The 26203-nt window shown below is 47.5% G+C and overlaps 2 protein-coding genes across 13 annotated transcripts in view; one reads left to right on the top strand and one right to left on the bottom strand.

Moving 5' to 3' along the window:
• The window catches only part of Znf473 (zinc finger protein 473), a 16692-nt gene extending 8301 nt beyond the window's left edge, over positions 1-8391 (bottom strand). Inside the window, exons 1-3 of one of the 5 annotated variants that reach the window (XM_046466234.2) lie at positions 8271-8391; positions 6922-7005; positions 5912-6102 (exon numbers count right to left, since the gene is read on the bottom strand). In XM_046466234.2, the coding sequence (XP_046322190.1) occupies positions 5912-5971 (60 nt within the window). In that variant the 5' untranslated portion in view covers positions 5972-6102; positions 6922-7005; positions 8271-8391. Of the gene's footprint in view, positions 1-5911; positions 6103-6921; positions 7006-7830; positions 8083-8240 lie in introns of those variants that run through there. The other 4 variants (XM_046466233.2, XM_046466232.2, XM_046466231.2 and 1 more) reach the window with 4 other exon arrangements.
• Positions 8112-26203, top strand: part of Vrk3 (VRK serine/threonine kinase 3) — a 36553-nt gene continuing 18461 nt past the window's right edge. For 3 of the 8 annotated variants that reach the window (XR_006856563.2, XM_046466236.2, XM_046466241.2), the window contains exons 1-8: positions 8403-8552; positions 14871-15010; positions 17093-17242; positions 18515-18724; positions 21063-21127; positions 23796-23862; positions 25175-25259; positions 25511-25616. Coding sequence is in view for 7 of the 8 variants with exons in the window: in XM_046466236.2 (XP_046322192.1) it covers positions 8545-8552; positions 14871-15010; positions 17093-17242; positions 18515-18724; positions 21063-21127; positions 23796-23862; positions 25175-25259; positions 25511-25616 (831 nt within the window). In the remaining variant the exon portion in view is untranslated. Of the gene's footprint in view, positions 8266-8402; positions 8621-11348; positions 11411-14870; positions 15011-17092; positions 17243-18514; positions 18725-21062; positions 21128-23795; positions 23863-25174; positions 25260-25510; positions 25617-26203 lie in introns of those variants that run through there. The other 5 variants (XM_046466237.2, XM_046466238.2, XM_046466239.2 and 2 more) reach the window with 5 other exon arrangements.

Consider the following 26203-nt stretch of genomic DNA (forward strand, 5'->3'; position numbering starts at 1 on the left):
TTAGTGATGCTAGATTTCTTCACTAATTAATACATATTTAAAATAAGAATTCAAAGGCTCTGGAAGTGGCCCAGTGGTAGAACGCTTGCCTAGCATATGTGAGGTTATGGGTTCAATCCCCAGCACTGCAATAAAAATAAAAATGCTCAGTACTGACAAGAGAAAGTGAAAAGCTGCCCATCCCCATCACCCCATCACAAGGTGAAACTATGGCTATTTGGACTGTCCTTTCTAGATCCTCATTAGTGTGCTCATGGGCACATGTGTAAGGACATGTGTGTATGCACACACAAAGGAATATTTTAAGAATGAAAAACTAACTCTGTTTAGTTTGGGTTTGAGGCTTGGCCCCACTACTTTCCACTATGGGTGGCCCCTTAAGCCTGATTCCTGGCCTACTAGTGAAAGGGACCGGTGAGTCCCATCTCATCAGGGTTACCCAGGAGAAGTGACTGAGAAGCTGCTGGGCAATGTGGCACGTGGGAAGGCCTCCACCCCCAGCTTACACTTCCCAACCCAACTCTCCAGGCCTTCGACCTGAAGGCTTTTCTTTGTCCAGTCGCCTCCTGTGCTGGGAATGGGATCAGCGCTCGAGGTGCAGCGAATCACTAGATGCCCAGCTCCTCTCTGAGGCAGGGTTATTCCCAGGTTGTAGAAGAAAAGAGAATCAAAGTCACTTGCTCTAAGCCACACAGCTAGGTAGCGGAGGGACAAGAGTTGCTACCTGATGCATGACCCCAAGGAGGCTGACCAGTCAGGGGCTTGGTTTTAGATTCTGTTGGTTCAAATTCAGGTCCTATTTATGAGCTGTGGGACTTCATTATTCCACCTCTTTAAGTCCACATTCCTCGTCACTAAAGTGAGAGTGCTGTGAGGATGAAGGGAGCTGGTGCCTGCAAGTGCTCGGCAGGAAGCTGTTCAGCAAGTAGAGTTTGTCGCTCATGCATCCGGTCACATCAGGGCACCTGCTGCCAGCTCCCCGCCAGGCACAGGGCAGCAGGGGAGGCAGCCTGTTCCTGTCCTTGTGGGATTTAGTCTGGGTATGTCCACTGACATCAGTGAAAATGCTCTGTAAAACTCTGAGAATAATGTCCAACACACATGTGCAAGTGTATAAATAAATTGGTCCTCTTGGAAGGATGACAGCAGGGACCCTACTCCTTATACTGAAAACTGGCAGGTAAAGGAAGAGAATCTCTGGGTTGCCCGGCCGAAGAGGGGCGATGCCTCACTACGAAAGTGTTCCATCTCGGAAATGACGGGGACACCGCACTGGAACAGTACCCTGCTGAGTGAACAGACAACAAGGCAGGCAGTGCCAATGGCTGCCGGGACCACAAAGGCTCTGGGCCTCTGTCCTGCCACAAAGAATGCACCCAAGTCTAACTGAAGCCCTTGAACCAGTCACCACTGCGACACACTAGATCGCACCAGGAGTATGGAGCCAGCAAGCGACTGAAACAAAGTCCACAGGTCAAACTGCCCGGGTTCTTCAAAGTACAAACTGTAAAGAAGAGAAGGGTGGAGGAGGGACCTACAGGATCAAAGACTTCAGAGAAAACCAAAAGAGGGGCCACGGGGATGTGCACTTAAGTAATTAAACTATTTTAAAAACACAAACAGCATAAGGAAGTGGTATCTAAAAATGTCAGGATACTTATGTGAGGTGTAAGAGGGTTGTGACAGGCTCCATCAGGCTTCTGGGTGACAAAGTCCTCCTTCTAGACCCATGTGGGGTCTGTTTTCATTGTGTCATGCATTCAGTGTGTCTGGATTTCATCACCCGTGCTTCATTAAAAAAAAAAAAAAAAATATATATATATATATATATATATAAATGAAGCACATACTCAACAGGATTCTCCTGTGGGTGGAAGAGAAGTAAGAAGAGCAGAAGCACAAAGATAAAAACAAAGACCAATCTGATAATCCCAGTGAGAAGTGATGAGATTCCAATTTTCTTTTTTTTTTTTTTGGGGGGGGGTACTAGGGATTGAATTCAGGGGTACTGGACCACTGAGCCACATCCCCAGCCCTATTTTGTATTTTATTTAGAGACAGGGTCTCACTGAGTTGCTTAGTGCCTCACAGTTGTTGAGGCTGGCTTTGAACTCATGATCCTCTTGTCTCAGCCTCCCGAGCTGCTGCGATTACAGGTATTCACCACCACGCCCGAGTTAGATTCCAAATATTTTGATGATGGTACAGACAAGATTTCCTGACAGAAAAATCATAGAATGTGAAAAAGAGAAAAGCCTGAAATGTTTCTAAGTTTTTACTCTGAGCAACTGAAAGGTCAGAATCACTGCTTACTGAGATGTGGGAGAAGCAGTTCTCAAGGCAGATGCTGACTCTGGTTTGGGACACTTGGAGTCTGAGCTCCCCTTTGACATCCTGAGGCCGAATGATGCCTCCATGCCTCAAAGATCTCTATACCCCAATCCCAGGAGCCCAAGAATGCTGCCTTTATGACAAAAAGGGACTTTGCAGCTACGATGAAGTTAAGGATCTTAAAATGGGGAAGTGGACCATATGAGAGAGTTCTAAATGTCATCACAAGAGGCCTGATAAGAAGGACACAAGCAGTCACAGGAATGAGAAGGTGATGCAATGACAAAAAGCAGAGACTGCAGTGATACAGCCAGGAGCCAGTGAATGCAGAAGCCTCTAGAAGCTGAAAGAGGCAAACAAGGCATTCTCCCCTGGAGCCTCCAGAAGGAACCAGCCCTGATAACTTGTCTTTGGTCCCTTAAGAGTCATTTTGGGCTTTGACTTCAAGAACTGTTAAGAGAATAAATTTACGTTGTTCTTAAGCCACCAAGTTTGTGTGTTTTGTCACTGCAGTCACGAGACACTAAGGCAGATATCCAAAGGCTGATTCTAAACAGAAGCTGGGAGCAGAGCCAGAGAGGATCTTGTCTTTATCTGCAGTAGATCTTCCTCCTCCTCAGTTCCAAACCCTCCAAGAGCCCATCTCACCCAGAGAGTCCATAAGATGGTTTCCAAGATTGTACAGGCATGGCCCCAGCTACCCCTCAGATCTCACCTGCTCCATTCTCCTGTCACCCCCTCTGCCCCAGCCATACTACTTCCTTGCTGTTCCCTGGACCACTGCCTGGTCCCACTCAAAGCCTAAGATCTCAGTTCTCTTCTCAAAAGTCTGTTTTCTAGGAGGCCGCCTCCAAACCCTCTGCATAAAACAGCAAACCTAACCTGGACTTCTTCTTTTTTTTTTTGTAGTTGTAGATGGACAGATACCTTTATTTTATTTTTTTAATGTTTATTTTTTAGTTGTAGTTGGACACAATACGCTTTTTATTTATTTACTTTTATGTGGTGCTGAGGATCGAACCCAGGGCCTCGCAGATGCTAGGCGAGTGCTCTACTGCTGAGCCCCAGTCCCAGCCCCAGCCCCTAACCTGGACTTCTTATTCCCTTCCCCACATTATCTTTTCCACAGTTCTTAATGCCACCTGCATACTACATGATTTACTTACAGAATTTACTGTCATGGGTTGAATTGTGACCCTCCAAAAAGACAGGTTGAAACCCTAACCCCCTACCTCAGGAAAAAACCTTATTTGAAAATAGGTTCTTTACACAGGTGACTGATTTGCGGTCATTAGAGTGGGCCCTAATTCAACACAACCAGTATCCTAAAAACAGAAAACGAGGACACAGAGACAGACATATAGAGGGAGAAGACTATACAAAGGTAGAGGAGAATAGTGTGCAAAGGTGAAGGCAGGATCCGGGTGATGCTTCTACAAGCCAAGGAAGGCCAAGTGGCCTGCACACCACCAGAGCTGGCACAGGCAGGAACGCTCTCCTCACAGTCCTTGAAGGAAACACCCTTGCCAAAACCTTCATCTCTAACTCCCAACTTCCAGAACTTTTAAGACAATACATGTCTGTTATTCAAAACACCCAACTTGTGGTACTTTATTAACAGCAGCCCTCGCAAACTAATCCACTGTCCTCCACACTCCCACTCGTGTGAGCTTCACAAGGATGGGGACCATATCAGTTGAGGACCATATCACAAGGATGGGGACCATATCACCTAGAACAAGGCTCCCGCACAGCAGACACACAACCAACACCTGATGAATAGCACAAGGAAGCACACGGTCCTGGCAGCTGCTTGAGTCTGAAGGGAAGGAGTCACCAAGGATGGAGCCAGTACTAAGCAGGGTGGAGAAAACAGGGACAATAAACAGTCCTGATTACTGAGGCAGATGGAGCCACCCCCACCTTTGGCCTTTCATTATGTGATCCATATAAACAGTCTCCTGAAAGTTTAAGCCAGTTTGAATTGGCGTTTCTTGTACTTGTAGTTCAAATTGTTACTGTCTATCCACTGTTGAGAGCAATGAGTCAAAAAGGTTTTGCATCAAGAGCCAGATTGCAGAGGGCCTTAATGAGCTTTTGTTCCCCAGACTCTTATGGTTTCCATATTATGTGTCCCTCAAAATCTCATGTGAGACAATGCAAGAAAGTTTAGAGGTGAGACATTGTCTTAGGAGAGCCTAAACCTAATTAGTGCATCAATTTACTGATAGTGATTAATAGTTGTAGGAAGGTAGGGTGTGGCTAGAGGAGGTGGGTCACTGAGGGCATGCCTTTAGGATATACATTTTGTCTGTGGTGAAGGGAGCACTCTCCCTCTGCTTCTGAGTCACATTCCTACACCACACTCTTCTGCCATGATGTCCTGCCTCTCCTTGGGGCCCAGAGGAATGCATTTGGCCATCTGCGGACTCAGATCTCTGAAACTGTGAATTCCAAAATAAACTTTCCCTCCTCTAATTTTCTTCTTAGGTTTTTGGTCATGGCAGTGAAAATGCTGACTTAAACAGACTCCTAGAATGTGTTGGATAGGGATCCTTGGAACAACATTGGAAGGTGTACATGACAGAAGCAGGGACTTGAACCCTGGGGCTCAAGGGAGCCACAGAGGGCTTTATACAGGGAGAGTTAAAAGGTCAGAGCATGCATTCAACAAACATTTCTCCTGTGTGCCAGATCCCACTGTGATGCTGGGGACATGGTCTTGTGTCAGGACAAGGACCTGGGCCTTGGCCTTGAGGAGTTCACTGTCTGATGGAGACTCAGGGATGCTAGATGATAAGCTGAGGTGGCAGGGCTGTGACAAAGGGAGGTATCAGGGCTATATAAACCTTGGAAGGGAGGGGGAAAGTTACCATGGGATAAAGCCAAGCTTCCTGTAGTGGAGGACATTCAAACTGGACCATTAAAGACAAGCAGATATTAACCAGGTAGAGAAGTTTTTAGCATTCATTCACGCAACAAACACCTCAAAAGCCTGCTGTGTGCTTGGCCTGTACTAGGCCCTGGCAATCCAGAGATGAATCCCAATCATCTCCTCTCCTGAGGAGCATGTACTCTTGTGGGGCTGACAATATGGGCAGAGACAGGTGGATTTATGCTACAGAGGAGTCATCAGAGCATGGAAGGGAGGCCAGAATAAGGACAAGCTGACTCTGCCTTGGGAAAGATGGGGAGATGAGCTGGGTCTTGAGGGCTGCATAACATGTTACCACAAACAAGAACAGCAGGATATTCTAGCAGAGGGCATAGCCCAGGCAAAGGCAGAGAGATTGGAAAGTACAGTGTAACATTTTACCATCAGATCAGAAATGGAGTACTGGTTATCTGGAAAAATGACAGAAGATGCTGGAGAGGCAGGCAGAAACCAGGTCATGCAGGAGTGGGCATTTTAACCTGTAAGCAACAGTGCAATAAGGATTCCATAGCAGGACAGCAACGGTATGAAACGTTACCATAAAAAGACAACTGGGGAGCCACCATGGAACAGCAAGCAGGGTACAAAGGAAGGCTGGATTTCTTCTGAGGGTAATCAATTAAGATAAAGGAACCCTCAACTTACCTCATCCATAGCCGCCATGTCCCAGTAACCTCTTTCAAGCTCCTCCTCCTTCCCTTCCATGTTCCCAGCTGGCAGAGCTGCAGGAAGGGAGCTGTAAGAAACTCTCCCTTCCTTCTACAGTTGACTCCCTGTCCATGCTGGATGAGCCCCCAAATGTTCAGAAGTGGGCGGGACTTCTGAAGTGATTCTCCCTTTAGGAATCAACAACAATTACATTTAATTAAACTACTCCAGCCCCACATTTCCATTGCACTTCAGAACTTGTAAAACAACCTCATAACCATGCTTAGTACTTACTTTATAGATGTTTGTGAGATCTGGCAATGAGAGTCTATACTTTGTTGGGACCTTTGATTTTGCTCTCGGCTGTGTCTTAGCACCAGCACAGTGCCTGTTGTATAGCAGGGGCTTTTAAAATAATTGTTGACATAACAAATGTCTCTAACTGAATCAATGGGACCATGCTTCTGGGATTTCTTGATTATAATATCTAAGATTTGAGCCAGGTGAGCTGGCCTCCAAAGCTGTTGCTATTCTACAACAGCAATATTTCTGAAACTTTTTTTTTAAACCACGACCCACAGTAACAGAAATGACAGTCAACTCTCCATATCTGTGTGTTCTGTGTCCTTCGATCCAATCAACCTCAGGTAGAAAATAGTTGAAAAAAAATTTGCATCTCTGGCTGGGGATATAGCTCAGTTGGTAGAGTGTTTTCCTCCCATACAAGGTCCTGGGTTCAATCCCCAGCACCACCAAAAATAAATAAATTAAATTAAATTGCATCTGTACCAAACACATAGACGTTTTCATTGTCATTATTCCTTAAACAACATAGTTTAACAAAACTTGAAAACTGGTAAATTTCACCTAAAAATGAGATTTTCAGCTTCTGAAACACCCTACAATTTGGCATCACTGGGTCTGCATCCCCACAAATCGAGTTCACTGGAGCCCATTTAGAGCTCCCCCTTTAGATGGAAGTGCTCCCTGCACCCCACAGTCCTCACCTTAACTACCGCACTCTCACCAACATCCAAGTTTGAGGCAATTTCCAAATCACAGTTCTGTTCCCATTTCATATACTCTTAGACCTGAAAGGGAAGAAATGGGGAGTGGGGCCTCTGAATGAAGCCCAAGGTACCCACCCAGGAGTCTGGGAGTCTTGCCACCTTCTTAATGAGGGTCTATGGTTATATCATTTACTCTCCCTGAACTTTAGTTGCCACACGTTCCAAATGGGGCTACTGCAACAGATTCACAGTCCCTTCTCTACAATTCCAAAACCTAAAGTCCCTGAAAACCTGAAATTCATTCATAAATTGACAGGAAATCCTAACCTGGATTGCCACCGACTACATATAATCTTCTTTCCAGTCAGTGGAAGTCCGTATACACCTTTCCCCGACCCCACGCAGAAAACTTGGATGACACAAGCACTGTTCCAGATTCAGCCAGTATGTTGCCTAGTTGTGAAATACTGTCTTTCTAAAATCCGAAAAACCCTGATTCCCGAGATGATCTTGGTGCCAAACGCATCCGAGGACAGCGAGGACCTGCGCTATGTCTTAGTGCTGCTGTGACTGCACCGCGCCTGGGCACAGAATGCGCTCCAGTCAACGTTCAATTCTTGGACATCCTCAAGAACTCCCTTTCTTCCTCAAGATCCTGCCCAGACCTGCCGCCTTTAGACACCTAGTCCCTCTTTTTTCGCCCGGTCTCCTCAACTAAATAGAATCATTCGTCTCACTTTAGGAAGAATCTGACTTAAGGGTTCAAGATTCCATCAAGACCTCCACCGCCCAAGGCGACGAGATTTTTGCCTAAGTTGCGCTAATAGTACAGCCTCGCCCCTCGGGAAGAACCGAGCCCACGAGTCTCCAGGGTTCTCAGCGACCCCGGACACGACACTTGCGTACCTCGAGATAGCAGTCCGCCGGGCTAACAGACTTACCCCAGCTCGGTAGGAGAAATAAACCTAACTCCTCTCACGCGCGCCTCTTCACGGGAACTTCCGGAACCCAGCGACACTTCCCAGCTATTCTACCCAGACTCCTCCGCGCCAAGCGCCAGGACTCTATTTCCCAGAGGGCTGTGCGCGCGCCCGCGCTTGGCTTCCCCGCCCCACATGCCTCTTTGACCTTGGAGGCCCCCGTAGAGCACCCTGGGAAATAGAATAGATTCCGATCTGGACTAGGTGAAACCACGGTTTTGTAGACCCTGTTAAAGGATCGACTTAACCTTCTTCTGCCTTTCCGGAAATTTCTACTTATAAAGGAAACAACCCGAGGTTGCCATGGAAAGACGCGGAGGAAGCGGTTGGCGTTACCAAAAAGACGTGCGGAGTTAAAGAGGTAACCTTTGATTGATGGGGAGATGCCAAGTAGTTTATCTTGATTGGCTTCATGCGCAGTGGGATGAAGTGGAGTTCCGAAGAGGGTGGAAGCGACGAGGGAGTTTCTCCCTAGCCGGGTTAGACGGCTGATCTGCCGCGAAGGCACCTGGGAAATGGAGTTCCCAGGTAGACAGCCCGGGGGTAGTTTGGAGGTCGCTGCGCTTGCTCGGGAGCCCGGCCTCCAGGAAGAGGATGCGTGCGCAGCGTCTCCGGCGCCAGAGGAAGTTTCCTTGGGGCAATGAGAAGGTGAGTCCCACTTCCTGCGGCTCTGACGGCAGAAACTCTGGCGCCCACCCCTGTTCTCAAGTACAGAGGTGAGGGAAGTTCCTGGCTTCCTTCGGAGTCAGCTCGGCTGTGGAGCCTGTGACTTCAGCACGACCCTTCTTGGGAAGAGGAGCCCCCTCGCCCTGGGGCCTGGACTAGAGAGGCTGCGGAACCTCTCCGCGCGCTAGGACCCCAGCCCCCTTGGACGCTGGTGGGCGTGGCTAAGGTTAAGCATCTGGGGGTTGACAGATGCTCCGCCTTGGCAGCTAAGTCAGCCCTGGTTTTCTGAGAAGGGGGCGGGCGACATGTCACTGTCACCTAGGCTGTTGTCCCTCCGCGCTTAGGATGGAGTCTAGCCTTTAAAAGCCCTCTTGCTCTGTTGCGTCTTGGAATCTAGGAGGAACATAGTAGTTGACGCATAGTAGATGTTAATAAAATTTTATTGAATAAGTAAAATAAATGGATGGCTCGCCTGAGGATTGGAGCCTCGGGTTTCAGCCTGTTCTGGGCTCTGGGTGTACTGTGGTGAGCAAAGCAAACAAAACCTTCCATCTTGAAGCTTACCAGCCTATTCAGAGGAGTCAGCAATAAGGAAGTTAGAGTATGTCAGGTGGTGACAAGCACTACGAAGAAAAATGAAATGGTGGGAGGAGGATAGTGTGTACTATGAGTAGTATCAAAAAAAGATCTGTCCAGAAAGGTGACATATGAAGGGAGAACTGGAGAAAGTGATGGCATGAGCATGACATGGGCAGAAAACATTCTAGGAAGATGTGAGAACAAACGCAAAGGTCTTGGGGCAGAAAGATCTTGTCATGTTTTGGGGGAAAGCAAGGAGGCCAGTGTGGCTGGCTTAGAGTGAGCAAGGGTGTATGGGAGAGGTCAGAGTGAGAGTGGGACATGGGAGATCATGTAGGGCCTTATGGGCTAAGAATTTTGACTTTTACTGTCTGAAATGGAAGCCACTGGAAGGTGTTGAGCAGAGGAAGGACAGGGTCTAAGATTTAATTGCTGCTTTCAGAATAGACTGTAGGGATGAGGGTAGAAGCAGGAATTCTAGTTAGAATTACTGGTGACTGTAATAGCACAAGGTAGAAGTGGCTGAGACGAGGCTGGTGACAGTGTAAGAGTAGGGGACAGGCAGATGTCTGTGGTTGAAAAAATCCAGTATTCCTCCTGGCTCAGTTCTACACAGCATCAGCTTTCAGATTAAAGACTGAAAGAATGTTCTGACCTGCAGCCCAAGAACCAGTGAAGTTTTTGTTTTTGTTTTATGAATTTGTGCTGGTTGAGAACATGAACTTTATAGGTCCAGATTTGAGTTCTGTCCCTACTGCTTTCTAGGTGCATAGTCTTTGAGCAGCAGTTTGTAAGTCTCGAGTATGAGATGCGTATCCCTGGCTTATAAAGTTGGTGGGAAATTAAAATAATATTTCTGGATCTGCCACTTGAAGAGCTGTATGGCCTTGGTCAAATCACTGTCCCTCTCTGAGCCTCTCCTTCCACATCTTAAAGGGAAAAGTTATTCTTCTGTGAAAGGTGATTGTGAAGATTTCAATCTACATATGTTGAACTCATGAGTTGGGAGCTATTGTTAAATAAGCAATTAAACCTCTCTGTGCTTCAGGTTATTCTTTGTTCCAGTTATGGAACAAATTATCCCAAAATGCAGTTCTGTAAACAGTCATTTGTCATGGCCATGGGTTCTGTGGGTCAGGGTTTCAGAGCAAGCAGGTGGGGCTGGCTTGTCTCTGCTGCATGACATCTGGGACCACAGCAGGAAGACTCCAAAGTTGGAATATCAATTAGCCAGAAGACATGCTTCTTTGTATGTCCAGTGGCTGATGCTGACTGTTGTGTGAGGGTCAATTCCTCTTCATCTGGGCCCCTCCATGAAGTCTGTGGGCTACTTTAGGCTGCCTCATATTATGGAAACCCAGTTCCACACAGGAGCATCCTGAATGAGCCAGCCAGGTGCATGATCTGGCCTTGGAGTGGGCATGTCATTACATAATTATGCCCATCTTTATTGGTAGGAACAATTGTAGGCCTCAGATCCAAAAGGAAGGGTTCAGAGCCCTGCTTCTTAGTGGAAAGGGTTACCTTTTCCGAAGAGCACACAAGACTAGAAATATTGCCACAGCTGTCTTTGGAAAGTATAGATGCCACACTCTCCTATAGAGGGCTGGGGGCATAACTCAGTGGTAGAGTTTAAGGGCCCTGTGCTCCATCCCCAGCTCAGGAAGAAAGAAAAAGAATGGGTAATAATTTTCAGAACCTACCTTTTGGGCTGTGATGTGGACTAAATCAGGTAACAGAAAGTTCTTTGCCTGGAGGGACCCTCCACAGATGTCCATGACCCACTCTGTGGCTTCCCTTAGATCTCCGCTCAATTGCCCCTCCCAGTGATGTCCCCTTTGACCACCCCGTGTAAACAGTGACCTGCCAACCCCCTTGGCACCCTTTTTCTCCTGAGGTACTTTGTTGTCCTCCTTAGTGCTATCTCTTCCCGACCTGTTCAACAGTTACTTGCTCACATGTTTATTAGCTTGTCTTCTCCCACCAGACTGTGAGCTTGCTGAGGTCAGGGGCTGTGTTTGTTTCCTTTCTAAAGGCTGAAAGAACTAGGACCTCCATAGGTTATTACTGCATGAATGAATGAATGAATAGACTTAGCACATACTGGCCGCATGGCCGGTGCTCAGTAAATATTATCTTTCACTTATTTGTGAATTGAACCGAGTCCAAGTCATTGTTTCCACATTTGTTCACTTCTAGGCTACTATCAAGATGAAATTTCCAAGCCAGTGAATCCAGAGCCAGACTGCGACCCTATAAAGGTACCATCCCCTCAGGCATGTGACCGTTGAGGCTGGTTCACCAGTAACCCACTCCTGCTGTCTCACCTCTGTTGCAGCCAGCAGACTTCCTTCCTAGGAGGAGTGTTATTGTTAGTGTGGCAGGGCTTACCTGGTTAGGCACTTGTTCCTTCCTGGGGGTCCATTTTTATCCCAGGCACTGGCCCCTGGGGAAAATCCACTTAACATGAAGCCACTTAACACCACCACAGATTTCTAAACCATCCTTTTGTTTACATATGAAATCCCATGGTGTGTTTGTGTATTATTAGTCAGACTGGGCTAGTCTTTTCCATAGTAATAAATAACCTCCAAATCTCAGTAGCTTAACACAAACACAAGTTTTTTCCTCACTAATACAAAGTTTGGACAACTGTATATCCAGCTTTGATCTCGTGGCTCCAGCATCAACACCTGACCTTCAGGCTTGCCTAAAGGAAGAAGGGGAAAGGCAGAGAGTCCTGTGGCTAAACAGATGCTCCCCAGTGTTTACACCTTTGAGAAGACAGATGTGATTTAAATGTTACTGCCAGAACAACCATCACTAAGACAATCACTCAGAATTACACCCCTCCTTACTGGAAAGGAAAAGGGTACTTGACAGTGGTCTTTGCAGACCAGGTGTCTTACACAGCTCTTTTGTTTGAAATAGCAGAAGAGCCCTTTTATACCAGAGTATGATTTCTGCACTTCTGTAGCCTGAGAGAAGGAGAAACTCTTTTTTTTTCCTGAGATTTCTTTCATTAGCTATATGGATGGCCTGTGGTTTTCAAGAGAAAGATCTGTAATTCTGAGGCTGGGGATGTGGCTCAAGCGGTAACGTGCTCACCTGGAATGCACGGGGCGCTGGGTTCAATCCTCAGCACCACATAAAAATAAAATAAAGATGTTGTGTCTGCCGAAAACTGAAAAATAAATATTAAAAAATTCTCTCTCTCTCTCTCTCTCTCTCTCTCTCTCTCTCTCTCTCTCTTTCTCTCTCTTAAAAAAAAAAAAAGATCTCTAATTCTGTATGTCATCACTTAAAGGAAACAGAGGCCCAAGAAGCTCTGAAATTACAGTATGGAAAGAGAAAAGGGAAAGGATAGAAATGTTAACAAATGGAATATAATAAGATAGTGCTTAAAAGCTTTCAAGATAAAGGTGTGGCCAGTGACAGAGAACTTGCCTAGCATGTGTGAGTCCCTGGATTTGATGCCCAGCACTGGAAAGGGAAAAAAAAAAGGAGAAAAGCTTTTCAGTGACTAGGCCCTGTTCTCAGCACTTGATATAAGTATCCACTAGACTTCAACAATCTTTCTGTCAGACAGGTGCTGGCACTAGACATTTTGTATTGTCTAGGCAGACAGAGACAAAGAGAGGCTAAGGAACTTTCTCAGCCTGGGCAAGTCTGGAATTCACATCCTGTGCACCTGGGACCAAAGTCTGTGATTTCAAGGACACCACTGTTGACAGTTGCAACAGAAAACCAACCTTGACTTTGACTAAAGGAAAAGGGTTTAGTTAGAAATTTACATTGTAAGATGTGTTAGCTATAATGAAATACCTGAGATAATCAACTTACAAAAGATAAGATTTATTTAACTCACAGTTTTGGAACTTTTAGTCTGTGGGTAAATGGCCCATGGCTTTGGGCCTCTGGAGGGTGTGTCAGATGACAATGGCCAAGTGTGCCTGGCAGAGCAAAACCCTTTCATTATCAGTGAGGAAGTAAAGAGAAAAAGGGAGAGGCTGACCTCCCACAGTCCCCTTCAAGGGCACCTAAAGACCCCCAGTGACCTAAAGATCTCCTCCTTGGCCCCACCTCCTAATGGTTTCACTACCTCCCAGTAGCACCACCTTGGGGACCAAGCCTTTAATGTATGGACTTTGGAACATACTAATCCTAACCACAGTACAAGGTAAAATGAAATCATGAACACACACACACACATTTGGCTTCTGATATTTCAACTTTTAATTGCTGCCATACACTAAATCTTAGAATACAAGAACAAATAAAATGTCTCTCTCCCCCTCTCCCTCTCATCTCCCTCCCTCCCTCTCTCTCTCTACTTAAAAGATGTTCAGTTATAGTCATCCTATGGAGACATGAGTTCTGAATTTTGCTTCAAAAGTAAAAGCTAAGTTTATATGTATGAAGGAAAAAAAATTTTTGAAATGCCCTCTGCACACCAGGCACAGTGGGGCACACCTGTAATCCCAGTGAGTTGGGAGGCTGAAGCAGGAAGATTACTCAAGTTTGAGGCCAGCCCTAGCAACTAAGCAAGTTCCTAAGCAACTTAGTGTTTCAAAATAAAAATTAAAAGGACTGAGGATGTAGCTCAGTGGTAAAGCGCCCCATGGTTCAATCCCTAGTACCAAAAAGATAAAAAAAGAAATGCCCACAGCACCGTCATTCTAGTTGATTTTCACTTATTAACTGCTCCAGCCCTGCCATATCCTCGTTTGTCATAGACCTGTGTATGGTTTTGTTTTTAATTTTCAAAAAGTATCAGGAACCATTTCAATGATACACCAAGCATAGCAAATAATGTAATGAATAACCATTGTCCCACTAAATTAGTCAGAATTCGTTATTCTAGAAACTAATAAAGCCTGAAATCTTTGTGACTTCATACATAGTTGTCTTTATCAATCATGAGATCCCAGAGTGAATCAGGCAGCTTTCCTTTGTCATGTTGCTATGTTACCTGGGATACGTGATCTCCAAGGCGGGATAGATGGAGGAGATGCTTTAGCCAGGAGATGACTTCCACCCACACCCCTTTGGCCAGAAATAGTCATATGTGCCTAACATAGCTGTAAGGGTGGCTGGGAAATGTAGGGGAGCATGTGGATATTTGGGGATACAGTCCCCCCTGGCCCCATTGTGTGGTTTAAGAAATAAGCATCAAACCAGGTTTGGTGGCCTACACCTGTAATCCTAGCAACTTGGGAGGCTGGGGCAGGAGGGTCACAAGTTTGAGGCCAGCCTCAGCAATTTAGTCAGGCCCTGTTTCAAAATTTTGAGATGGGGATGTAGTTCAGTGGTAGAGTACCCCTGGGTTCAATCCCTAATTCAAAAAAATTTTTTTTTAATTATTTTTTAAAATAAGCATCACAGATGCGGTTGAAGACCCTGGGTGTGCATTCTACACAGGTGCTCGCTCTGATGGGAGCAGTTTTCTGACACAACTCTGCAGGACCTCAGGGCATCCACTACTCCTGGGAAGTCTGCCACTTGCTTGTATTTGGTCTGCTTTGTCCTTGGGTCATTAGGGAAGGACAAGTAGCTAAAGCCTCAGCACAATGGGTAACAACTGATTTCAGAAGTGGCCTCCTGCAGGATCCGAGAGTGACAACTTCTCTCCCCTTCACCATAGGACTCTGATGACCACCTGTCAGCTGTGGATTAGCTTTTTCTTTCAGCTCCTCATCCCTGTCCCTTTCTATTTTGTAGCATGATCTCCTTCTGTCCACACTGTGGCCGAAATATTGAAGCAGCTTTCAAATTCTGCCCCTACTGTGGAAAACCTTTGCCTACTGAGGAGCATGCAGCATCCCAGACCTCTGCCAAGCCACTTGAGTTGTCCTTCCGAGGTAAGAACCAGGACTTTGAGTGTCCCTGCAGTGGGGTAAGACATATGTGGATGTGTGTAAGTTTTCAGGATGGACAGACCCTTTTCAGCCTTTCTGACCCTGCCTGGACCCTGCAGAAGCTCAGGGCTCAGGCCTGGACAGCTCTATACACATCCCTCAGCAGTCCACTGGGGTCTTGTCCCCCCTGTAGTTTAAATTCTGTCTGTCTTTTGACAACTCATGCATTTCTGTCTCCAGCCTGCACTCCTTCCCTGAACCCCAGAACTCATAGAGCAGACTGCCTGCTTGACATCTGTCAGCTGTCCCATGTGCATCTCAGCCTGACCATGCCCAGAACTGAGGTCCTGATGTCACTGCTACCCACGTCTACCCACTCCCTAGAAGCAGCAAACAGTAACTCCATTTATCCTGTTTCCAAGGCCAGAAACTGGGGCCACCCAGGAGGCCTCCCTCATACGCCACCCTTCAGCACACCCTGTGGGTGCTCCCTTTTAAACAGCAGCAGCATCACTTCCTCACACCCACCCTGCCCACCCTGCCCTCACCTCTCACCTATGTTGTTGCAGAAGCCTTCTTCTCTGGGCTCTCTTTTTCTTGTCCCTGTTTCAGTCCTCTTCGTGTGGCACTGAGGGTTCCTGTTAAGACAGCCAGATCCTGTCACTCCTCTGCTCCCCATCTTCCATGTGAGGCCACACATGATTGGGCCCCAGTCCTTCCCAGACGTCACCTCCTACCCTTCTGCTGCTGCTTGGATGGTGTCAGTCCCCTAACCACCTTCCTCCCCTCCTCCAGGCCTGGGCCTCTGAACCCTCACACTTGCTGTTCCTTGGGTGGGTGGGCCTTCCCTCCTTTGCCTGTGTGTCCCGCGTTGCCTTCAGGTCTTTACTCAGCTGCCTTCTTCTTCTTTTTTTTTTTTTTAATTTTTTGTAATTGTGAATGGACAGCAGGCCTTTATTTTCTGTGGTGCTGAGGATCAAACCCAGGGCCTCACACATGCGAGGCAAGTGCTCTGCCTCCGAGTCCCAGCCCCAGCCCAGCTGCTGCCTTCTCACAGGCACCATCCCTGACACCCCTAATAAGACCACATCTTCCTATCCCCCTTTCCTGATTTACATTTTCTTTGGTCCTTGTGACAGGATTAGACACAAGATTTTACATATTTTTATTACTTCTTGTCGGTCAGCTCCATAGGACAGGAACATTGTGTGTTTTGTAACCTGCATAGATTGTGATTTTTGTAATCTGCTGTTTGCATTGCACAGCACCCAGGACTGTGTCCGGCACAGACTTGGTTGCTCAGAAGTTGGGGACATTTTCTGGGGGAGATCATGAAAAGCCTCCCCAGTTGAGTAAATGTTTCACCCAAGACCTAAGGATAAAAAAGAATTAGCTAGGTGAAGAGTGAGTGAGGGAGGGCTTGGAATGGGGAGAGACTGGGTGTGGGGAGCAAGGCAGAGTGGAGGCACGCAGAACAGTGTAGTTTGGGGGCAGACATGCAGCCTGATTTCTCATGAGGTGCGATGGTCAGGGTGGACAGGGAGGTGTTAAGAAGTGGTCCAGTTCTGTGTTGATCTGGGTAAGAAGTTTAGTCTTAACTGTGGGTATAGTGGAGAGCAGTGGAAGAGTTTCCACAGAGTAAGTGATATGGTATGATCTGCATTTTTGAAAAGACTTCTCTGGCTGCTGTGTGTGGAAAACTGATTGGAGGTGTGGAAACCAGCTGGGAGGCCTTCCAGTAGTTCAGGGCCTAATCATGCTGGCCAAGTTAGTAATACCTGAAAGGAGAAGAGTTGTAGCAGTTACACAGGAGGCTGAGGCAGGAGGAACGTTTGAGCCCAGGAGTTTGAAACCAGTCTAGGCAACACCATGAGACCCTATTTCAATCCTTGACTCTTTTTCCCCCTGTGTCTTTTCAATGCTGGGATCGAAACTAGGACTTTGTACATGCTAGGCAAATGCTTGACCTCTGAGCTGCATCCACAGCTCTGCAAGACCCTGTTTCAAAAAAAGAGAGAAAGGAAAGGTTCTGTGGTCCAATTTAGGGCCTGTGTAACTCCAGTGTGCATTTCTCCACTTCTCTAGGCTCAAGGAGAGAACTGAGTTCCAGTTCTGAAATTCCTCCCAAGAAAGTAAAGTGGTCAAGCACTGCCACCTCTCCCAAATCATCCGTTCTCGTGGATGGTGACAACACTGAGTCTGAAGATACCTTGAATTCCCCTGAGAGACCCAAAGGTAAGAGTCAGGGTTCATCTGATTCTAGACAGGAAAGATGGGTTGTCTGACAGTGTTTGGGACAAAGCCTCCATAGCTCCAGCTGGAACGTCATCTCCCCTTGCACAGCCTCTTCCCCAGCCTCAGGTGCCCCCTCATTCCATCACCACCTGGCTCTGGAGGTGCCTTACCTCACCACCCAGAGCTGTCCCTGTCTCTCCCTGCTGTTGCTCTCAGCCTGGTGTCCAGATGGCCTGGTTCCTGCCTCAGTGCTCACCATAGCCCTGTGCACAGAAGACTCACTTGGAGGGATTTTCAGCCTCGGGTCTTTGCTGAGTCTGTTCCTTGGCCCAGAGCCGTCATCTTCCTCTGCCCTTGAATGCACCTCATTTCCAACACTCAAGAGACCCATCCTGGGAACCCTCTCCTGAGCACAGCAGGCTCATGCAGAGGCCTCCTGTCATCGCCCCCACAGAGCCTTTCCAGCCTCTGTCCTGCACCCTCAGTGCCTAAGGCTGCCCTCATGTGCATGTTTGTGTCACTCAAGGCTCCACGTCCCTTTCAGGCTGGGCGTCCTTCACAGGTTGGGACCAAACATGACTCATTTGTGCTTGCCAGCACTAGGGAAGCTTGAAGACCACAGGCCTATGTCCTTAGCACTGGCTCCCCAGCCATATCCTGGCTCCTTCCTTCCAGGACCCAGAGCCTCTTGTCCACGTGTGCCTTGAGGGGTGGTGGGGAGGAGGAGGAGGAGGGGGAGGAGGAGGAGGGTAGGTGGTGTTATCTTTCCCTGTGTCAATGTCAGTCCCACCACCCCACTCTCTTCTTGGGGCAGGGACTTGTCAAACCATTTCCAGGCCTTTTAATACTCAGTACAAGGCCAAGCCTGTTTCAGGATGTTTTGGAGTGAACATCTGGAATGTCCTCTTCTTCATAGAAAACTTTTACTCATCTAACAAGGCTCAACTCTAACCTCCCTTCCTCTAGGAGGCCTCCCTGAACTCCTTCAGCAGTCAGCCTTTGTTCTCTGGCCCTAATATCCCTCAGTACTGCCCCTTCTCAGACTCTACTCAAGTGGCTGTATCTTGATTAGACTTCCCCACCACACGGGGAGCTCCTGAGGGAAGAGTCCAGGCCTGACTCATGTCTAAGCCCCCAGTGTCGTTACAAAGGACCTGACCCATAGAAGTACCTGAAAGCATTTGCCCAGTGAATGGGTCGGCAAACAGTGCCATGCGTGTTGTTTCATCCGCACTGACTTTCGTTTCCTGATACTGCCTTGGCTTTTTCGAGACCATCCTCTTGCAGGGGCCTGCAGAAGACTCCCGACCCCCAAAAGCAGCCCACAGTCTACCAGGCAAAGCCCTCAGACCCTGAGGCGAAGCCGGGTGACCACCTCACTTGAGGCTTTGCCCCCGGGGACAGAGCTGACGGACAAGAATGGGCAGCACTGGAAGCTGGGGACCCTCCAGACGAGGAATGACCAGGGCATTCTCTATGAAGGTACTCTGTCCAGTCAACCAGGGCCTTGGCCACACTGGGCCACTTCAACACCAGGACAGACCAGAGAGGGCGATCCCCTTTGGAGAATGGTGATGGAGCCATGACTCTAGCTGCAGACCTGTGTCCAGGCAACTTTGTTTTAGACTCAGGACTGAAAAGTTACCCACCTGAGTGAATGCAGCAGTCTGTGAGTAAGAAGACAGAGTGGCAAGGCCTGCAGCCAGTCGAGAGCGTCTGCCTGTGTGAAAAGTGTGCTGCCCCATGATTCTGACTGCTGACATTAGGAGTGCAGGCCCAGTAACCACATGAAAAGGTCACTGTCATGCTCACCCTGCAGAGACAGTTGTGTCCCCACCCAGAACTTGGGTAGGATGTTGAGATTGGTGATGTCATCCACACCAAGAAGATAGGTTTATTGCTTACTTAGTTGGGGTCTGGTGAAGAGGAGTTCATACCTTGGGAGAGTAAGGGAAAGAGGCAGCTAGGGGTGGGGCTGGGGTGAGCCAGTGCCTGGCAAAGTTTGAATCTTCTGCCAGCTCCAAAGAGGGAGCACCCAGGCTTTCATAGCAGCTTACCCAGTTGTTGGCCAGAAGGGGCGGGGCTTAAAAGCTGTTTGTTGTCAAACCTCAAACAATGGAGTCAGACTCTGTGACAATGAAGAAAGTAAGGGTGGCAGTATTGTTGGTATGGATGATACCTAACATTCATTCATTGACTGCATACACAAGGCTCTTTTTTTTATATGCCCTTTTTGTTCATAGTTTTTTTTTTTTTTTAATATTTTTTCTAGTTGTCGATGGACCTTTATTTTATATATTTATATGTGGTGCTGAGAATCAAGCCCAGTGCCTCACACATGGTAGGCAAGTGCTCTACCACTGAGCCACAACCCCGGCCCTGAAATTTTTTAATTAAGATACAATTCATATAACATAAAGTATAAAATTTAGTGGCTTTTAGTACATTTACAATGTCGTACAGCCACCTCCACCTTCTAATTCCAGGATGTTTCCCTCACCCCAGAAAGAAATCCAGTACCAGCTGGGCATGGTGGCGCACACCCCTCAGCCCAGCTACTCAGGAGGCTGAGACAGAAAGATCGCAAGTTACAGCCCAGCCTGGGCAACTTATCAAGACTGTCTCAAGTGAGAAAAAAACAGAAAATTTTTTTTTTTTTTTTAAAGAGAGAGGGAGAGAGAGAGAATTTTTTTTTTTTTTTTTTTTTTTTTTTTTTTTTTTTAAAGAGAGAGAGAGAGAGAATTTTTAATATTTATTTTTTTTAGTATTTGGCGGACACAACATCTTTGTTTGTATGTGGTGCTGAGGATCGAACCCGGGCCTCACGCATGCCAGACGAGCGCGCTACCGCTTGAGCCACATCCCCAGCCCAAACAGAAATTTTTTTAAGGCCTCGGATATAGCCTAGTGGTAGAATGCTTGCCTAGCATGTGTGAGGCACTGGGTTCAATCCCCAGTATCACAAAAAAGGAAGGGAGGGAGGGAAATCCAATGCCTTTTAGCAGTCACTCTGCTATGGTTTGAATGTCCCTGCCAAAATTCATATTGAAATTTAATCCCCATTGTGAGGTAGTTAAGAGGTGGAACGAGGTGGTAACCTTAAGAGGTGATCAGGTCACAGGAGGACTCTGCTCTCGGGTATGGGCTGTGTGTCCCGCCATTCATGGATTAATGAATTAATGGGCTCCAGTGCAAAACAGGTGTTCCAGCATGTTCCATGTTAGCAGAATGGCTGGGCTTTTATGTCCCTTGATCAATCATTGGATATAGGTTGACCCAGGATGTGGCCTAGGATGGAGCTACTGCAGAAGATACACTGAATTCTCTCAGCCATAAGCTGGAACAGCACATAGAAATTGTTGTCCATTAAGGAAGCCTATCAGAGACTCAGGGCCCAGGGTGGTTATGGGGGCTAGTCAGGTGGCCTTTGCCTAACTCATACCCAAATCCCAGACTCCCAGAAGGACAGCAGGTGCTCAGCCTAAACCACACTGATGCACAAATGATTTAGGCCAAGTGAGCCCCTCTCATCAGTTAGGGAATGCTAGGCACCCTCCTGAAATTCAGTTTTCAGACCTTGGAAGGTCTCAGACCTGTAGTGTTAACCCTTTCCTGCACAGCTGGACATTCGCAGAGAGAAAGTGGAAGCAGGAAAGGAGCTGTTTGACAATAGGAAGGAGCAGGTGAGGAGGGCAAGGATGCACTTGCCTGTGGGAACCCAAGAACTAGGACTGCTTCCCATGGCTGGGAAGGTTGCGGATCATGGCCTTGACTTTCTCCTCAGTTTTGGACCTTGCTCATTGTTTCTGTTTCTTCACAGCTGAGCCTACCTCTGCCCTTGCCTGTGGGTCAAAGCCCTGTAAAAACAGATTCTCACTCAAACTGGTGAGTGGCCTCTGATGGGGGAGCAGCTCAGAGGGGAGGGCTTGGGATTTTGCAGATGCACCATCAACTCTGTCTGTGAGCAGGAGAGTTCGGCTGGAGCCAGGGTGCCCCTGACCCGTCAATAATGGCAGGACCCTGGACAGGCAGGCTCCCGGTTCCTCATCTCAGGCTTCTAGGAGACCTGTGTTCAGGCATGCCCTGCATATGACATTTTCTGGCCTTGTAACTCAGGCAAGCACATCCCCTTATCAGTGTCAATAACACATCTTGTGGCTTACCTGCCTACTACTGCCAGCCTCATACCTGGCACACATTTATTATGTGGCATTGTTCTGGATGTCAGAGTCCAGCAAAGAACCCATCAGATGGGGTCCCTGCACTGAGGATTCAGTGAAATCACCCACAGTGTGTGCTTATTAACAGAAGGCTCAGCAGACAAGAAGCATGTGTTCAGGGGTGGCCCAAAGGAAGGAGTAAAGGGAGAAAGCGAGAGCAGCCACCAGCCACGTGGGTGAGAGTGGCCTTCAGCACAGTGCAGGTGCTTATTAAGAGGGCATCACCATGGTGCTCAGCCTCCTCCTCAACCCTGAGTAGCTGGCATCATGGCAACTTGTATTTCCTTCGCTGAACTTGTACCCGGAAAACCAAGGACAGCTGGGTTGAGTGTCCCCTTTCAGCCCTAGACACAGGCTGTGTTGGTGGTTTGGAGCATGGCTCTGGGGCTTGACTCACTGATGACAGGTCACATGTGCTCTTGAGAGCTGGTTATGTGCCTGGCCCCAGAATTTCACAAGCACCACTTTGTTGAATTGACTCAACTTGCCCCAAGTCTTATGGGATTAACACAGAGTCCCCATTTAACTGTTTTCTGCACCATTCAGATAGCACCTGGCACACAGTGACCTATTCCTGTCATTATAGCTACTGTCATCACCACCCCACATAAGTGTGGCACAAGCATATCTGCTCCTGATGCGTCTGTCTGTCCCATCCGATCAGGCTTTCCTTTGGCCCAGAAGTGTGTGGTGCTGGGCTGTGTGTGGCTCAGATCTAGCTGTGGGGGAAAGACAGCAACATCACAGTCACATTAGGAAGGGGACATGCTCAGGAGAGGAAGCACAGAGCCTGGTCACACCCAGAGCCTTCCTGTGCCTTGGGAAAGGCAGTCTGCTCTGATGTGTTTGGAAGGGCGGGTGCTTCATGTCCAGTAGTGTTCCTTCATTCAACAAGCCCTTCCTGCAAACTGGCACTGGGGACATCTGAAGAGCTGGGTTGCATCTAATTCCTGCCTTCAAAGAGCTCCCTAGCAGGGAAGGGGGCCCTGGGGAGGGGTAGATCACATGAGATTAAGAAGGCCTAGAAAAAAAAAAAGAAGGCCTAAGCAGCTGTGCTAACATCAGCTCTGACTTACCAAGTGCTTACTGCATGTGCCCACAGTGTGGGGAGGGTGCTAGGAAGCCGAGAAGAAAAGACACAGGACAAGAGGAGGGTGGATGGGGACAGGGAGCCAGGCCCTGTGCTGTTCAGTGCAACTAGTTTTGTTGGTTTTGTCTATGATTTTCGGTACTGAAAATTGGACTCAGGGCTTCACACGTGCTAGGCAAACTGCCTTCCACAGTTATGTCCCCAGCCCAGCACCTAGTTACTAAGAGCCCATATGTGACAGATCCTGGGTTGAGTTTCACAAACACTATGTCCTTGAATTCTTTCAATAACCTTGTAGGGTGGCTGTTGTGTTCCCATTTAACTGATGAGGAAATGGAAACTCAGTCGCTGAACCAGAGACAGCCAGCATGCAAGTCACTAGGTTCACTGCTGTATCCCCAGTGCTCATGACAATGCTTAGGATACTGGGAGGCTTTGGAGAAAGAAAGGAGTGGGGAGGGGGAGATGGGGTGGGGAGAATGGTTGTGTTTGAACCTAGCTGAATTTGACCCTGTGCTCTTAAGAACTCAACTGCACTAGTTGTTTAATTAAAATATTTGGTTACACTGATATTTTAAAAAAGACCCAGCCAGGCATGGCACATACCTGTAATCCCAGTAGCTCTGGAGACTGAGGCAAGAGGATTGCAATTCACCAACATAGTAAGGCCCTAAGCAACTTAGCAAGACCTGTCTCTAAATAAAATATTGAAAAGGGGTAGGGATGCGGTTCAGAGGTTAAGTGCCCCTGGGTTCAATCTCCCATACCAAAAAAAAAAAAAAAAATGGGTTAAGCAAAATAATATTTGATTACTTTTTTACTTAAAAGTCTGGGGCAGGAGAGCCTTCATAGGATATAGAGCCTTTTAAGGATATAACCTACAAATTGCCCACATTTCTTTTGCTCATAAACTCATTGGCCAGAACTTGGTCATATGGTCATTCCTCCTTGCAGAGGAGGCTAGGGAATGTAGTTGTTAGCTGAAGGCCACATGTCTAGGAAAAGTTTGTGGATCCTGTTGTGAAAGAAACTTGAGCATTCAGTGATTGCTCAGTCTCTGATTTGTGCTCACATGCAACACCCTGGAGAATTGGGTTCTTGATAAATGTGATCATTTCTTAATAAACTGCAAGAACTTGATAAATGTGGTCATTGCTGGCATTACCCTGAAGTATCAGTGGTGACTTGGGTCCCTTGTCTAAGGGAGTTCAGTGTGACATCCTCTGCCCTCCTGTCCCACCAGGATGCCAAGGATGGGCGCCTGTTCAATGAGCAGAACTTCTTCCAACGGGCCGCCAAGCCTCTGCAAGGTATTCCATGGGGAAGTGGGTCAGGGAAAGAGTGAGGGGTGCCAGTCTGTCACAACTAGCCTTCTGCTGGTGTGAGGTGGGTTAATATCCCCTCTGTGCCCACAGCCAGACTCCTGTCCTCCCTCGAGGCTCATACCAGCTCTCAAGAGTCAAGTAGTAAGTTTTTAGGAGCGCTGCAGGCTGGCTGTTACACGCAGCCACTGTTAACAATTAAATCATGTAAACTTACAATCAAATGAGTTATACTGAAAACAAAGTTAATAAAACACTTGCAAATTCATCATTTCGTACTTATTCTATTGTTCTACCATTTGTACTCTTGGGGTTACTTACATTGGTTGCATCTGTTTAGTGAAAATACTGCGCAAAATATTGTGCTTCATCTCAGTCCATATTCAGTCACATCCTCTTTTTTTTTAATGTTGCTTTTTAGTTGTAGATGGCCAAATACCTTTATTTTTATTTATTTATTTTTATATGGTGCTGAGGGACAAACTCATTGCCTCACACATGCTAAGCAAACACTCCACCACTGAGCTATAACCCCAGCCCCAGTCCTCTTGGCTTGAAGTTAGCCATGATGGGAACTTCTTTTCTTTTTTTTTCTTTTTTTGTTTTGTTTTATTTTTGTGTTTTGTTGTTGTTGTTGTTTTGGTTTGGGGGGGTTGTTTTTTATTTGGTTGGTTGGTTGGTAATAGAGATTTAACCCAGGGGAGCTTTACCACCGAGCTATAGCCCCACACTTTTTTTTTCACTTTGAGACAGAGTCATACTGAGTTGCTTAGGACCTCAACAAGTTGCTGAGGCTGGCTTTGAATTTGCCATCCTCCTTGCCTCAGCCTCCTGAGCCACTGGGATTATGGGCATGCGCCACTCTGCCCAGATATGGTGTGAGAACAAAACTACTAGTGTGGACTGGCTTTCCCTGGGCATACAGGTGTTGAACTTGTGTCAGCACACCACTGGATCTGTACCACCCTACAGAGACACTGGCAAATGCAGTGAGAGTGTGGCCATTGGGGACCTTTATTGGTCTTATGGGGTGGACATGGGAATGCAGAGGTTGCCCTGTTGTTCTTATCCCTTCCTCTTATTCCAGACGTGTATATGTATTCTCAGAAGTCACCTGTGTTCACTCTTGTCACCTGCAGACATGTATTACAGATGTTCATGGGTCACCCATGCCCACCCCCATCCCCCACCCCAAAGTTGTTGTCTCCAACAAGGAGGCTCCAGCCGTGGTCTGGGCTCAGGCACTCTACTTCCTTGCCTGGGACCAGGCCGGCTAACACTGAGCCCCTGCCTCTGTTAGTGAACAAGTGGAAGAAGCTGCACTCAGCGCCCCTCCTGGCTATCCCGACCTGTGTTGGTTTTGGCGTTCACCAGGACAAGTACAGGTGAGTCACCTCACTGCCACTCTCTGGAGGACCCTTTCCTTCTCTCCCTGCCTGTGCCTGCCATAGCTGGGACCTTGGAGCCACAAGTCAGTCAGTTACTTCCTTTCCCTCTTTTCAAGTCAGGCTGGTTCCCAGCAACCAGAAGCCCTAGTCTCACCTAGTTCTGGGGCCTGGTGGTGCTCCAGCCAGCCTTCAATGGGTGGCCTGCGGTCCTCTGTGTCTCTACCTCTTGGGATGCACTTTTCTTCCAGGTTCTTGGTGTTCCCCAGACTGGGAAGGAGCCTTCAGTCAGCCCTGGATGAGAACCCGAAGCATGTGATTTCAGAGAAGTGTGTGCTCCAGGTGGCCTGCCGGCTGGTATGTACCTGACAGCTGCTCAGGGTGTGGGGCATGGCCCGTCACATCCTCATTTCTTAGCCTGTTGATTTGTTGACACATCCATCCCTGCTCCAGTTTGCCAACATGGAGGCCCAGCAGGGTGGGTGAAAAAAGAGGGAGTTAGTACTGGTGAGATGAGCATTGCCATGGCAGAGAGAGCCCCCCACCAGCCAGCTGAAGTTTAGGGCTGGATCAGACTAACTGGTGGAAGTGATTTCTAAGCCAAGAGTCATTCTGCACAGTGCAGAAGTTGGAGCTAGAGATAAAGATATAAATTGCTTAACTAAGTTTAAGCTATTCTCAGTAGGAGAAGTGAGCAGAACTCTATGTACATGGGTGCTGGGTTATTTTTGCAGAAGGGCGTTAGTCACTCCATCTTCCCTCCTGAGCATGAAGTCAACTAAGAGAATGAGATGGAAGTAGATGGAAAGCCAAACATTAACTCTATTGCTGAAGGTTCTATAAGCCTGATTAGGGAGGTATTGGAGTGTGTTATCACAGTGACTTCTTAATGCTACAACCAGAATTAGGCAAGCTTAGCCCCCCAGCCAGTGTTGGATGACCCC

The sequence above is a fragment of the Marmota monax genome, unplaced genomic scaffold, assembly GCF_021218885.2.
Source record: "Marmota monax isolate L192 unplaced genomic scaffold, Marmota_monax_Labrador192_F-V1.1 WCK01_AAM20220418_F8-fsc00160, whole genome shotgun sequence".
Lineage (NCBI taxonomy): Eukaryota > Metazoa > Chordata > Mammalia > Rodentia > Sciuridae > Marmota > Marmota monax.